Source organism: Plectropomus leopardus, chromosome 16 (genome assembly GCF_026936395.1).
Source record: "Plectropomus leopardus strain MGB_pleo_1.0 chromosome 16, ASM2693639v1, whole genome shotgun sequence".
In the NCBI taxonomy this organism is placed as follows: Eukaryota; Metazoa; Chordata; class Actinopteri; order Perciformes; family Serranidae; genus Plectropomus; species Plectropomus leopardus.
Window position 1 is genome coordinate 7,223,278 of NC_142191.1, and position 15,740 is coordinate 7,239,017.

At 39.3% G+C, this 15,740-nt stretch overlaps 1 protein-coding gene and 1 long non-coding RNA gene across 3 annotated transcripts in view; one reads left to right on the top strand and one right to left on the bottom strand.

Moving 5' to 3' along the window:
* Window positions 1-15,740, top strand: part of LOC148186810 (uncharacterized) — a 126,197-nt gene that overhangs the window by 53,717 nt on the left and 56,740 nt on the right. The gene's annotated exons all lie outside the window — the stretch shown is intronic.
* syndig1l (synapse differentiation inducing 1-like) overlaps window positions 1-15,740 on the bottom strand; it is a 54,983-nt gene that overhangs the window by 30,586 nt on the left and 8,657 nt on the right. The window contains exon 2 of the mRNA XM_042503522.2: window positions 12,437-13,068. Coding sequence (XP_042359456.1) covers window positions 12,437-12,928 — 492 coding nt within the window. The 5' untranslated portion in view covers window positions 12,929-13,068. The remainder of the gene's footprint in view (window positions 1-12,436; window positions 13,069-15,740) is intronic.

Below are 15,740 nucleotides of genomic sequence, written 5' to 3' on the forward strand. Positions count from 1 at the left end.
TTCTCATCCCAAGTCATCACATATTGCTGCTTTGCAGTGGACCTCTGGCTCTACTTTTTATGCTCTAGGTATCCCTCTGCATCAGCTATTGACGTTTCTGCTGCTGTTATGTCAACCCATGCACATGTTGGGATTAGCTGCATGTGGTTATGTTGATGTAACATAAGAACATGGCAACTAATACTAGGATTTAGACGAAGGCACATGCTGGCACAGATGGTTAGCATAAGCCAAAGAGCCACAGTGACATGATATTTAGACAGGAAGCAAACACCGGATTCATGCATGAAAGTCTGGGGTTTGTTGAATCATCCCCACACACACACACACACCTTTCCTATGGACCTTTTACCAGCATCGTTTCAACCTGAAACCGCCTTATGTGTCATGCGGACACCACAGATTCTGTCTGGCCGTGTTCTTAACTGATGTCAACCATTTGCGTATCATGCTGCCATGTGCGTAATAACACAGAGAACAGTTCTGTCGAGCCGTGTTCTCAGCTGACGCCATCAAGCGGCGTTTAATGCAGATGTGAAAGGTGGCTTTTGTTTGGGATCTTTCACCGCAAGCATGGCAAAAGCGGCAATATTTGATGACTTCAGAATGAGAATGGACTCATTCAGCTAATGGTGTTTTATGACAGTTAGGGACAAAACACCAAAGAGCAAAGCTAAAATATTGGTACTCAATTGATGTTAATTAATTTTCATTGTTTTTTTTGTTTCTAGATCAATCCATGTAAAACCTTTAATTTATGAAATGTGTAAACGAGCATAAGGGACGTATTTATTCTTGGTATGCTTACAGATGTAACTCAGCATTAACTTAGGCTTTTTTGACATGTCGTAACTTTCATTACTTCTCGGGAACCAAAGAGTGCAGCTTAGGATTTAAGCTCAGAGAGAAGCACCAAACCATGGGATAAATATCCCCAGTTAGCAGAGGAGAGCAAGCTTTAAATTCCAGTGGACAGACCAGCTTATTGCTGAATTGAAACGATCTGAGAGATGGGTTTGTCATTTACTGCTAAATGAGAAATGGGATATCTCTGAGAGATTTCTCCATAGAATTCATGACACAGGCTCATTTTGGGTACTGGACCCCTCAGCAAAGGAACAATATGTGTGCACTGAACTGCAGCACAGCTACATCTCAGATTTAATGAAGGCGTAAGCACTCGTGTCCGCTCAAATTTAGCGAGAATGGATAACTCATCTAATGAAACTGGTCTGATTTGAAATGCTGCAGAGGTGAGGCAGAGGGCAGTTGGAAATGTATTTATTTTAGAACCGATCTGACTATTGATTTCACACCCTCGCTCATGATTTCAGCTCTCCCAATGTGCTGAAAAAAGAAAAACAGGGTTCAATCAGAAAAGCTGAGTGGAGGCTGTTTTTATTGAAATGTTGAGCAGGGGCAGGACTACCACATGTTCAAATTATTATGTGAATATAAAATGGACTGATAAATGCAAATTTCATGCACTGGAGACGGTGTAACAGATGGCAGACAAATAGAAATGGCGAGTCTTATCCCTTGCTCAAGTGCTATTTTTTATGCAGGTGAAAATGCATTTTTACATCCTAATGGGCCGAATGCCTGAATGCAAGATCAAAGATATCCAGGATCACGTCAGCTGGGGAGTACTGTCCTTAAAGTTTTAATCACTATTTTCAAAATGTGAAACCCAATTTAAAATACTATTTATTCTGCTATAGCCATTAAATGTATTTCCACTCATTAGTTACCTCTCTGTCTACTATATACTCTGTATTAGGGCAGGGAATTATGAAGAAAACCAAATGCCACAATAGTTTTTACCAAATCCCTCCATATATTCATATATGATATTGATAAGATATTACAATGATGTTGTAGGGTTGACATTTGCGATGACTCTCAGCTTATCAGACAAATAAATACACAATAGAAACAATCAAAATGTTAAGAAAAGTAGTATTCTCACACCTATTTTCATTATTAAACAGAGAAACAAAATTGTTCACCTTTTGAATTCAGCTTTCTGAATTGACTGACCAGGCTCATTCAAACTCAACAGAAAAAAAAATAAAACTTACCCAAACCATCTTAGTTACCCTTATTAGTAATCTAGTTAGTAAGTCCACCATTCCAATAACCACTAGCTCCGTTTTTATCAAAAATAAGTCATTAATTCACCAAGTTAAATGTAAAAAACATGCAGTTATTTCCCACAGCTCTCTGTCTGCTGTTTTCAGCCTTGTAACTTCTCCCTCCAAATCATAAGAAGAGTGCCTGTATTTATGACAGTAATAAAAGACATACCTGTTTGATATCTAAATACTGTGGTACACTGTAATACTGTGATACCACCTAGCTGTAGAACATCCATGTAGATCCAACCCTTATGTTTACCCTCCTCTTAGTATAAGAGCACAGTTTTTTGAAAAGACTCCGTCAGGTCAGATTTGTTTTTCACTCAGATAGTTGGGAGAGGCTTTCAGTTGAGACTAGAAATAAACTAAAAATTAAAATTGACAAATTTTAACTTTCAAATAAAATACCAACCAAAAAGCATGTTACAAAATGTGAGGTCTGAAACACTAGTCATGACTAAATTAGAGGTGCAGCAATAGGATCTGGTTAAGATGGAGGTAAATGAATTCCTGCTGGTTCATTAACCTCAGTCAGCTCCTCAATCTGAGGCTACCAGCACTAATCACAGGGATGAGTGGGTTAAACTAATGCCTAGACCTCATGCTCAACCACCTTCCTGGAACTACACTCTGCTGTTACATGTACTGTCCAGCTGCATAACCTCCTACTCCCGTCTTCACTTAAATTGTAGAGCAATGCACACAATTTAGTTGTTGATGTTTTTGAGTTTGTTGTCAGACATCAGAATGATTATAAACTAAAGCAGCAATTTGTCCGTGGCTCATAAATGCTACTTGTTAATCGTCAGTAATTTGGGCGCTGACAACATCGATCAAATCATTGTTTCATGCTTGAGAAGTCTCCTGACAGAATAAATATAAATGCAGGTTTGCTTCTCTTCTGTCATCTGCTGTTTTGGTATTCAAACATAGTTATTATAGCAGGGACGTGAGCATGCATACAGGGTGTCATAAGTGTTTTTGGGATAAGGATGCAAAGCTAAAACAGTGGACATGATCTCATCTGCCAGTGAGCAATGAGACTGATGCTGGGCTTACGCCAAACAGCTTTTCAAAGCAATTTCACTACTGCTGACAAACTTCCAGTGTTCTGATAAAACCATGAAAGTTTTATGAGAGTTGTGTCATGCACCTTAGCTCTCAATTGTCAGATGTAAAGTACTCATAAAACTGTCCGAGCTTCTCTTTCTTGTCTTGATCAATGGCAGTTTGTACCCTATGGCATGTCAAAAGTTACATCTTACAAGATTACATTAAACCCATCATGATAACATTATAATTTACCTTTGCCTAATACTTATTTTTACTGAGTAGAGCTTGAATGCATCATCTACCCCCCTTAGGATGCAGCCCCATGCACGCAACGTCACTGCCCACAAGCAATTGACTTTATCTTGGGAGTCTTGTATTCGCTTCCAGTGTGAATGTGATGATTTTTTTCTACACCTTGTCATGTGCCTCGTTCCCCTAAACCTAAGAATTCGTGCCAGCGTGTGCATTTGACAACATCCCGGCGTGTGTTGCCATGTGCTATTGTTGCCTGAACATAACCACATGCAGCGTAATCCCACCGTGTGCATTTGCTGACCTCGCAGTACTGGCATCCCAGAGTGTAAATAGTAGATGCAGAAGGATACCAAGCTCGTAAAATGTGGACGTCAAAGTCCGCTGCCAAAGTGGCGACATGTGATGACTTGGGATGAGAATGTGTTGGTCTTGCAAACAGTGACCTTGCAATACCCCCAGTCTTTGCAAATCTTATAGTGTGTAACTACAAAACGTACACAGTCTTTAGATGTGTTAGACTTTAGCCTTTCAAAAGTATTTTCAAAGCCTTCTAGTGTATGGTAGGCATAAGAGGGAGGCAGTGGAGTCCACTTGGCAGAACTCCAGTCCTCACTGTACACTTGTTAAGGCCGGCGCTGATAAAAGGAGACAGATGAAATCGTCTCGGTTGTCCGGCACAAAGGCCTCTAACATAGAGGGACTTTAGCTCTGTGGCTTGTCGGCCTCTGAAGGCGAAATTCTCTTCTCTTTAATCTTCTGCATGTAAGGCAGAGTGCACAGCTGCAACCCTGCAGCTGCGAGGGATCCAGCGCCTTGCTAAGGGGCACTTCAGCACGGACCCTCTGCTTATCAGATGTTGTGTAACTGCACAGTTGTTTTCCAATACACCGCTCAAACAGCATAAAAGCTAATGTTAATGAAAGTTAATGAAAAAGAGGGGAGGGAAAGTGATGTTTCTTGAGGATACACAAACAGATAAATCCTTTATGATTTAAGAGCAATAAAGGGAATTGTCACAAGGAGATGTAAGGCATGAAAAGGTTCTTGACAAAGAGAATACACTTTGGTGAAACACTTTGAGCACATCTTACCGAGGACTGAGAATTGGATGTTTTTGGTGCTTGAATAAAAAGGTTTGCCCTCTGCAAGCTATTACTGAACTGTAAAGTGAGACCAAGAGGTTCAAATCATGGGAGGTTTACAAATTTCTCAAGTGACTTCATTAAAAGCTCCCAGTATGTTTTTATAATGCATTTCAAATTTAACAGGTAGGGATATGAAAACAAAGGGAAATTCAAATCTCCTTGATGAAATTTCTCTGCCACTTTCGTGATCCTCCTCAGAGGCTATCTGTAATTTACTCATGTTCTTTGATAATTGGAGAGTCTGCAGTATTTAAGAAATCAATTTAAAAGTAAAATGCACAACCCTTTATTCCCCTGCAGTCCTTTCCACTTTTTAATATTTTTTAAGTGATGGGTTCTGAAAACAGCACGCTGTTAATATCTACGAGTTTAAGGGAAAGCAGAACGAGCACATCTTGCACCGCCTGGAGTTAATGACCTTTTATGAATTGGTGAGGATTTAAAGCTTATTATTTTACACTGTTTCCCGTACTGTGTGCAGCACCTGGTGAACAGTGGCATTCTTCCACAACAGTCAGTACCTCTTACAACCCTTCTGTTGCTTCCTCAAGCCAAGTTTTACAACTTCTGTTGACAATAACATCTTTGATTACCTTAATCCTTCTAATATAGCACATTACATTTCACATATTTGCTGCTGTATCAACCTGTGAGGGACGTGTTTTGGTTAATAGTATGAAAAGTTTGCTAATCTCAAAGGTAATCAGCTTTCTCGCTATTTTTTTTCCTTATTTTGCTAAAAAGTGCTGACGAAATCTCTTCATGCAACACATATAATATACATTTGTAACAGCTGTATTGTTCCACACTGCAGGATTATGATGATTATGGATTAGACATCGAACAAGCAGCAGATTCAGTTCATCAACATGATTGGTGAAAAACATCATTTTCAGTGACACTAACTTTTCTTGCGGATCGCTTTCAAGCTGAATCAGGAAAAAGCCAGAACACTTTACTGATTCCTTTATTAAATCAATACGACTCACTGAGAAGGGGCCGCATAATAAAAAGAAACAGACAAGATGGAAGGATTTAAAAACTTTAAAAAACAGCTGACATGTGGAGTGTGAAAAAGGAGCAGCAGTTCAGTCCCAGAAAGATGTCTCTATATACCATAGAAAAAAGCAGTACAGCTAACAGTCAGTTAGTGTGAAATCTCACACAGTTTATTCAAAAGGTGGTAAATATTTGTACCATCACCTCATGTCTCATAACTGTCTGTAAACCACATCATTTCTGTGCGGCAGTTGATTCTGTTCTGGCATCTCTGTTCCTCAAAAAGTTAGCACCATCAAGACAGCTTCTTTTGGGCAAAGGTGCATGTTAAAGTTCACCAAATTTGACCTTGTGGAGAAAAAAATATGATGATTAACTTGGCCCGCATTTGTGAATCTGCTAATCACGGTAATTCCATGAATTGATTTCGCAGTTTAAATCAGCCCTTTCCGATCCCCAGATCGCCAAATACTGACACTTCTGGAGATGTGATTGTGACGCCAAAGGCACCCTTTAGCATCTTTACTGGATGCACCAGAATTTTGAATAACTAACTCGAAGATGAGAGCGTTGACGTGGTATAAAGAGCGAGAAAGAATGCGAATGCAAAACAAGACTTTCACTCAGGAGATTTCAGTTTATGTCAACCATTAAACCAAAAGTCAAAGTTATTTTAAAGTAACATCACATAATTTACATACCGTCAAGACTTGTTTATGTTGTATTTATGTCACGTTACGTAACAATGTATTTATGTTAACCCAAGTAATGATTTTTTTTCTAAACCTAATCAAATAGTTTTGTCGCCTAAACTTGATCACAGCTGCCTCACAACATTAACACCATGTTATAATGTGTTTCAGCTGTGAATCAGAAAAGGTTATTTAAATGCTAATGTGACTACGACTTAATATTTTGTATATTTAGTGTCAGTTTAAAGAAAACTTAAAGCAGTCTGCTTATGATGCTTAAAATATGAGCACTGTCTGAGGACATACTGATCAGCAACACCGATAAAGACGTTCTTTTACAGCCCAGTCTCACTCCCAGGTCATTAAATATCGATGCTGTGCCACACCCCTTGGTGTCTTAGGCAGACTCCGAAGGCCCCCTTTAGCATCTGTATGACACACCTAGCTTTTAACTAACTCCAACGTTAACCAATCCATCTAAATATTAGACACTCAGAACAACTGACTTAGCATAAAGAGCTAGAAAGTCCACGAAGAAAGGAGGTCGGTTATATGGATCAAACGAACAAACACAGGACTTTCACCCAGGAGACTGCTGTTAGTGTCTGAGTGAAACCATAAGTCAGTGCTGAGTTAGCATATAGCGTTATGTAGGTTACGCAGCACTGTTTACGACATGCAAATACATAAAGAGTACATCAAAATATGTACATATATGAACAAAAACAATTCAGTGAAGTTTGTAGTAAAATATTTATAGTAGTCATGTTTGTGTTGTCTTTGTTGTGGCTGGTTGTCTTTTTTGTGTACGTACATTGAGGTCAACAAAAGACCAAAGTCAAATTGCTTATGTGTACTCAAATATTTGGCCAGTAAAGTTCAGTCAGATTTTAAGTATGTCATGTTCGGCTACATCAAGTCACGTGAATTCTTTTTTAAATGAGTTGACCCTACGTCTAACCGTAATCCTGTAATATGCACCCTTATTTAAACCCAGACAAAAATCTAAACATAACCAAACGCAAACACAGCCGATTCAAACGTTAACCACGTTATGTGTTTTTTATCGAGGGGACCGCTATGCATCTCATACAGTCACTAAAGGATGTCCTGTGTATCACACGCAGACGAGGCGTGACAAAGCATTGATATTTGGTGATGGGCTGTCTTTTGCTACCTATATCGGCAGCAAATTTTGCCCTCACAGCAGACAGCACCTGCATCAACCCAAATCACAGTCATACAGTACCCGTAATCAAACAAAACATCCTGCGCCACAGCCATCTTTTCCTCAAAGACAGAGTTTCCTAAAAATCCTCCATCCACCAATGCACACGTACAAAACTGCTGTGTCACTGTGAAGAACCGGACAGTTTAAGTTACACCAGAAAATTGCGGGATATAAAGGTATCATGTTCCAGCCCTTTGTCACAGTACCAATCGCTCCTCAGAGGAAGCCTCCACTTCCCAAACCTCTCTTCTTCTTTGAACTGTACCTCCCTCATGGAGAGAAAAAGAGATTGAATTGTATTTCAGCTCACTTCAGAGTTTTCAATTGAAGGTTTTAAGGAAATAAACTCGCTGTGCTGCTCTCATTTATCTAAAACACCACACATTTACTGATATGGTGAAAGTACGGTGAGTTAATAGTTGGGGAAACACAATTTAATTAAACACACTCACACATACAAACACCCACGATGCACCTGGCATTAACTTGAGCTCACTAATGTAAAAAATAAAAATTAGATTTTACTGCAGAATTAATTATTGACAAAACAATAATTGCTCATACAGAGCTGAAAAAGTCTGTTTGTGAACTTTGACACTTTGAAAAAATAAATGGTTCAGGTGTAATTTTTCGTATCATTTCATATAACTATTACAGTCTCTCTATTTAATTCATAACTAAAAGCTGGAGAGGTTGTTCCAAAAGTGTCTTTACTCCCTCTGAATCCCCCCTTTATTTTTTATTTTTTTCCTAAACAAATGAATATAACATAACAGAAAATCATGACTCCCCCCAGTGATGTAGAACTCCTACAGGATAATATTATGACCAACAGTTTTAATTATTTTACTTTCTCATGTGAAAAATTATGTTTCGTCTGTCATTTTGGCTTAGCAAATAGGTGTTAACACTACAATGCCCATGAGCTTCGGCTGCTGCTGCCATCAATAAGAGGCCATTCAGAGGTGCAATTCAGAGCAATTACAAATTCAAAAATGTTTATTACAGTTAAGAGCAAAACATGGCACCATGGTAGTTTTATACACCCCAAATTGAACAAAAATGTAAAAGTAAGCTGATTTACAAGAGCTGCAGATTGTGTTTTTAATGTTCATGGTAATCTAGCTTCTACCTGCGGTTAGCAGCACCCGATAGAGAATTTTAAGGTCTTTGATTGAATGTTTCATTTTCAAACAGTCAGTGGCAGAAATGTTCAAAGCATGGGCTGTGAAGAGCAACACAGCAAGCTAGAAAACATTTATGCAAATGCAAAAATAATAAAACAAATTCTGAGATAGAAGCAAAAGTTTTACACCGTTTCATAACTGCTTAAAATAATCATAATGTTGAGCAGCCACACCATTTCCATTCCGGGTTAGTAAAATAGGGCCACTTTGTTTGCTTTTAAGAGTGTGATGCCAAAACGAACGGCATTTTCTATTTCCAACCGATATGCGCACAAGTGGCGTTAGTTGAGAACGCATCCAGACAGGACCTGTCACGTGTACATGAAACTCGGCAGGGCGGCGGCAGATTGAAACGCTGCTGGTCATGATGTACTATGGGGAGTTTTTCCTTTAGTCGCTGTGAGGTCCTTAAGACAAAGAGATGTCGAATTTTGGAAAGGCCTCTTAGGCAAACTGTGATTTGTGATAATGGACTTTAAATAAAATTGAACTGTATTGAATATAAGGAGCACGAGGGCGCCTGTAGCGCGTGCTATGGATTTGTCAAACAAACCCAGACATAGATATAGGAAGCACATGGTAAGGTTCCCCTTATCAATGCCATCCATGCCAGCTTTTGCTTTTGTTGACGTCCTGGTGTTGGTTGCCATGTGCTTTTGTTGCCTAAACATAACCACGTGCAGCATAATGCCACCCTGTGCATCCTGGAACGTAAAAAGCAGACACAGAAGGATACCTAAAACGTAATATGTAGACGTGGAAGGCCACTGATAAAGCTGCAACATGTGATAAGCTATGATGAGGACTTGTTGGGCTGATACGAACATCAGTTGTTCTGTGAATACAACTGCATTCATGTGACCGCAGCTGCCCATGGATGCGCAATGCAGACAGTAAGTCCTAGTTTTTACCGCACCAGAGTACACATGAACTCAAGGACACAGTGTTCACACAAATCAAATGAACTGGACTTAGGTGTCAACTTTACTCGGATTCGGGCCTCCGTCTCTGATATGAACGCCTCCTTAAAGTTTTATGAGGAGAGAAAACGCGTCCTAACGTTTCTCAGAGCTCACACAGTACATTTGTGCACATAACCTTTGTTTGTTTACAAGAAAACTCCACAGGGTACTATTAGGTTAATTAATATTATTGCCAAACAAACCCACAAAGCTACATTTTCCCCTTAACTTGTTCGGTACATTCCCTCAGGAGAGAAACTCGAATAATAAAAAATGGTTGTTTTGTTTGCTAACATGCGATTCAAACTTCAGTTACATAATAAATACATCTTGTAGAGTGTCTTGTTTTGAACATTTAGAACGCCAACTAGTCTGTGCTTGTCAGCGGAGGGTCTTTTCTTGTCTGAGCTCTTTGCATTGTGTCAGACTGTCGGCAGGATTGTGGAGACACCCCGCTCTTTGTGGTGTCAACGGTCTACTGCTGGGAGGCTACATAATAAGTCCCCCTGTGCATTTTTCTCTTTGCATCTCGACACTGCCTGAGCGGCCTGATGATGCTGTTTTTTGTGTTCATTTGTGAACAGGAAGCGTGTGGAATTATGTGAACAATATGGTAATGTGTTCACTTAACCTTTGAACGGCTGAGAGCAGCCTCCAGTTGGCGCATGAAAGTGTTTCTAACTCATCTGTTGTCTTGTTTTTGTGAGCATCCTCCTACGTTTCCTTGCTAAAAAGTAGGACGGGAGGAACTTTATGGGAAAATGAGCAGGTTGTTTGCACTTTGGCATCTGCACATCAGTGTTTTTCTAATCTCTTTCTCTGAGCGAAGTTAGTGAAGAACCATGTTTTTTATTCATGATGTGAATGTCTCTCTGCAGAGCCCCCCGGCTATATGCACCCATGTCACATTGCATTTCAGCAGCTACAAGTTTATCACAGCAATCCAGGTTAATTCCAGCAGACTCTATGGGTGTGTGACCGTCAGTCCATTAGGTCTTGCAGCACACTGGTCGAACTCAACACCTTATCCCGCCGGTTCAATCCCCCTTAAATCCTTTAGAGTGCTTTGTGCTATTGGCCGTGCCAGTTTAAAATACTGCGGCTAATGCTGTAGCACTGTAGCACCGAATATCCCCGGGGGTGAGCCACGGCATGGGTGATTTATTATCATCTGACGGGGAATTTTACTACAGTTGGGAATTAAGGCCAAGGTCAGTGGATCAAATGGGATTTGCGGTTAGTAAAATGTCAGTGTGATCCAGGCGTCGAGCCCAGTCATGTGATGAAACAAGTGTACAAATACCACGGGGACACAAGCATACCCTTTCTCTCTTTAAACACAAACGCACTGCAGGTATCCAAGCAGGCGTTAAAGCGATAAATATCAGCTTGATATGAAATGCTGAAGTCACACATTTTTCTCCTAAAATACATATCTCACCTGCGTTGAAGTGTCTCGCTGAATTAAATACAGATCTCTGGAGATTTTTAGCATCCTCCCTGGTCTCTGCATTGCTTTGGATTATGGCGCAAATATAAAAACTCAAGGTTAAAGGAATACTTCTCCTCCTAATGATCATTTGTACATCAATTCCTCACTCTCCTCAAATGTTACCTTGTATTTGTGAAAAAAATCAGTTTTTGTCACATTACTCAACGGTGAATGAAGAATCCAAAAACAAAGAAAATTTGAAATGGTTTGATGTCATAGGGGTCCACATTTAACAACAGCAAAACTATATAAACACATCTGTTTACAAACTCACACAATTCATGCACAATAATCCAAGTCTCATTTACCAACTGTATGCTATACTTCCCAAATACATGCATTTTCAGTGAAACCGTAGTATTTAAAAATGAACAATAAGTGAAAGTTACCTGTGCTCTCTTCAAATCCAGACTCCATTAACAAAAACTGTAATTTTACCTCTCTCTCTCTTAAACACAGCAGCTACAGGTCTACTGCTGCCTCTATCAGTAAGTTTGTGTTACTGTGATTTTGGTGTTTTAAAGGATTATTTCGGATTCACTAAAGTCACACAATGATACAAACAATCAGTTGAAAGAGCAGAAGACCGGCAGCTCCCACAATTAGCGAGGTAGAAAAATTCATGTTTTTGTCACTGGAGTATGGATTTGAAAAGAGCATAGATAAGTTTCACATTCAGCTCAGTTTTACATTGAAGGTAAACAGATGTTTTAATGAATTTTTGCTGTTGTTTATTGTGGCCTGCTGTGACTTAAAATCATCAAGAATTTTCTCCATTTTTGCATTCTTTGTTCACATTGAGGCATGCGTGAAAAACAATGTTTTCTTCTCAAATGAAACCTAACATAGGGCAAGTAATCGATACAATGATCATATAGTGGGTGAAGTACTGCTGTGGAAAACGTTGGCAACTTTTAGTCCAATTCATCAAGAATTTTCTTCAGTTTTGGATTTTTCAGAGTTTGTAAACAGATGGGGTTTTTTTTTATAGTTTCTTTATTGTTACATACACACACTTATGACTATCAAAAAATATATATATTTTTGGATTCTTTGTTCACTGTGGAGGTATGTGAGAATTGAATGTAACATGGCATAAATAATCGATAGACAAATAGTCATTTAGGGGGCTGAAGTATTCTTTTAAGTGCTACATGATTTATTTAAATTCAACAATCTAATTTGACACTATCACAAAACCTGCCTATTCACAGCCAAACAATCGATCATGGCCAAATGCAAGCTTTCTTCTCTTATTCCACTCGTGCATTTTCTCTCTTACCTCGTACTCCACGTACTCCTCCTCCTCAACCTCATAGGACACAGTTTGGATCTTGATGTGCTCGCCGTCTTCCAGCAGCTTTGCCTGGGGATCCTCGGTGCCAGGCGTGTCCGCCCCCGCCGTGTTGGACGCCTCCTTGGCTTTCTTCTCTGTGAATGTGGTCTCACAGCACTCGCTTTTGTATTCCTTAGCCTTGATGCTGCCGCTGTCCTCCTTGTACAGGATGAAGTTGGGCCTGTAGAACGCCTCAACCGCCAGATGCAGCGAGGTGGCGTCTAAAAGCTGCTGAGATTTCATCTTCCCATTGGTATTGCTCACTACATTGCCGTTATTCACCTTTCCTCCTCCTCCCTCACCTCCACCTCCTCCAGCAAAGTAATTTATAATGTTTTCCTGGTACTGGTTGTTTGGGAAGTCGCCCCCATAACCGTTGACCATGTGCTTACTGTTTTTGTCCAACAACGGGTTCTGGAGCTCACTGAGATTCTCCATAACAGCAGGGGACAGAGGGTGAGCGGGTGGAGCTCCTCGGTGACGTAAGCTCTTGCAAAGAGATGGAAAAGGCGAAATAAGACTCCTCAGTAGTGTGTGTTGATGTCAGTAAAGGTGTTCAGCATTCAGCACTCTGAGATCTGCAGAGGAAACAACAGGGAGAGGAGAGTTTGAGATGTTTTACATTCATGCTCACAGTTAACTTAATAAATGCAGAATTTACTACTACTACTATATCTACATATGAATTTTACATAAAAAAGAAAGAAAATTAAAACAGTACACCCATACATTTATACTCATACATCTTACACTTTCATACCACCATGCATGCATTTAAAATGCCACTAAAACTGCAATTTACACAGCACAGCATTATACAGCCAAAGAACCCCAGAAACGTCAGCTTGCTCGTCTGTCTTTTGAGAGTTTCCTAGATTTAATATAAAACTGGAAGAATGATTTCATTTGACATCCAGCAGCAGGTGAGAGTTTGCCAAACACTCGCTTACATTAGATCAAAAGTTTAGCTGTCGCTCCCTCAGCAGCAACAACTTTCACAGCATCCCGCCTGTCATGAGTGGCGCCCTGCAGATGATTCAATAAAGTTTAATTTGCTTCCTCACTCTCGACACATAAAGTAACTCACTCACACATATACACGTGCCAGAGTCGCAACAGCAATACGTCAAAATGTTGCCATCTGCTTTAATATAATTTCATTGTTATCGTGCCATTGTTAGGCCATTATTAGGTGTCATCGGCCTCACTTTCTCAGCTGAAGCCTCCCGCACCTTCATCGCTCAGAGGGCTGTAATCTTCCACATCAGTATCAGTCTATGGTCAACATTTTAAGTAGTTTGTGGTTGGTTGCAAATTTTCTTCACTATAAAGATACAAAAAAAAAAGCTGGAAGAGCTTAAAAATATTTTATTTGTATATCTGTTTTGTAATCTTTTATGATGATGAGTTAACTAAGATGGACATGTCTGCTCCATTTCTATGGAATCACCAATGACCATAAAGATGTCAATTTTGGAAGTAACTAAATACTTAATTGTGGCTTTGAATTCCTGCTCCATCAATTCTAGAGCCTGAACTTGTCCGGGTCAAATAGAGCAATGCAATTCTTTTACTCAACTCGAATTTTTAGATCTGAATCGAGCTTATTGAATTTGCTTTATTTGAATATAGTTTTGTTTATATTGGGTACTTGACTTGAAATGGACCACTTACAGTTTTAAAGAGGGCCATTCAGACTACATACGTTTGAATAAATGGCTTTCAAAATAAAATATTTCTGTGTTATTAAATAAGTGGTATTTAAATCAGGTTTGCACCAATCTGATACTGATGTCTGATATCAGGCCGATAATGACTGAAAGAGCTGTATCCAGTGTCCTACATACATTCTATAGTTCTACATTTACATCTGATTACACATGTGCATAGTGTGTCATGTGTCAGCAGACAGCTGGTAGACCGCATTTTCTTCATGTTGCATGTTTTGACCAATTTGTTGCTGCATTTACAAGGTTTACACTTGAATTGTAAGCTTTTTTTTTGCTGATGCACAGTTTATTATTTCAATAATAACAATTTAGTACATTTATTGCTATGTATTTAATTGTCATATTTTGTTTGACAAAATTAAAGGTTCAGTATGAGAGATTCAGAGAATTACACTGCAAAAACATCAGCTCTATAAACAGGGACAAAAAGGGGGAAAAAAGGGAAAAAATATGACTTAAAATTAGCAAAATTATCTGCCAACAGAACAGGAACATTTCTTTTAAGATCTTATGTAACAGGTAAAAATATCTTGTCTCAAAGAAAAACTAGTATGGCCAGAAAACAAGCACATCTGTCTAGATAAAAGATTTAAGAGTTATTTTCTCAATATGAAGAACATTTTTGCAAATGCTGGAGCAATTGTTTAAGAATAAGGATATCTGTTTGGAAATTGTATCTTAAAACCGGCACAGCTATACTTCACAAAAATGGTGCTAAATGACAAAATGGCTTAAAACGAGTCATAAATTCCCCAAAACAAGCATATATTGCCTTAATTTAAGATATTCCATCTTACTTAGACTTCACGTTTTGCAGTGTAGTATAGAGGCAAACCACTATTTACTATGTAAAGATATAGTGGTGTAATGTTGTCCTAAGCAGAGAACGGAGTCACGCTCCGTCTGTGTGCTAATCCGAGCTGCTCTGTGCTTCATTGTGGTCAGACGGTCTGACCACACGTGCATGTGTGTTTGACACTGGCCAGCTCATCATTGCTGCTTTGCACTCAAAGGTCAGTTACCATTGATAACGGGATGGTGGCGTAACGAGGCACAGCGCCCCCTGGTTAACTACACTGTACTTGTAGTACTGATGATGTTGATGATTGGGTGACAGTAGCAGTACATGTTGTAATTGTAGTATTGATGATGACAATGTTGATGTGAGAGTGGCAGTAACAGTACGTGTTGTACTTGCAGCGTTGGCCTTTATGGTGCCGGTTCTGATGCTGCATTGTTGTGATTTTCATGACTTTCATGACCGAATTATTAAAGGTCCTGTGGAGTTTTGGTGGACATTTATTAATCTGCTCATGTGCAGCTTGAATGTGCATAGGTGTAAGTCTTGCTGCTGTATGTTTCAGTGTCATATTGTTTGTGCTTTACGTGTTTTTTTCTGATGTTTTTACACTTCCTGCAGCCCTCTGGGCCAAGTAAGAAAACTGAACTGAACTGAATTAATTTTGATAATATTAATAATTATACATTTTATTTATAGAGCGCTTACATAAGTTAAAAAC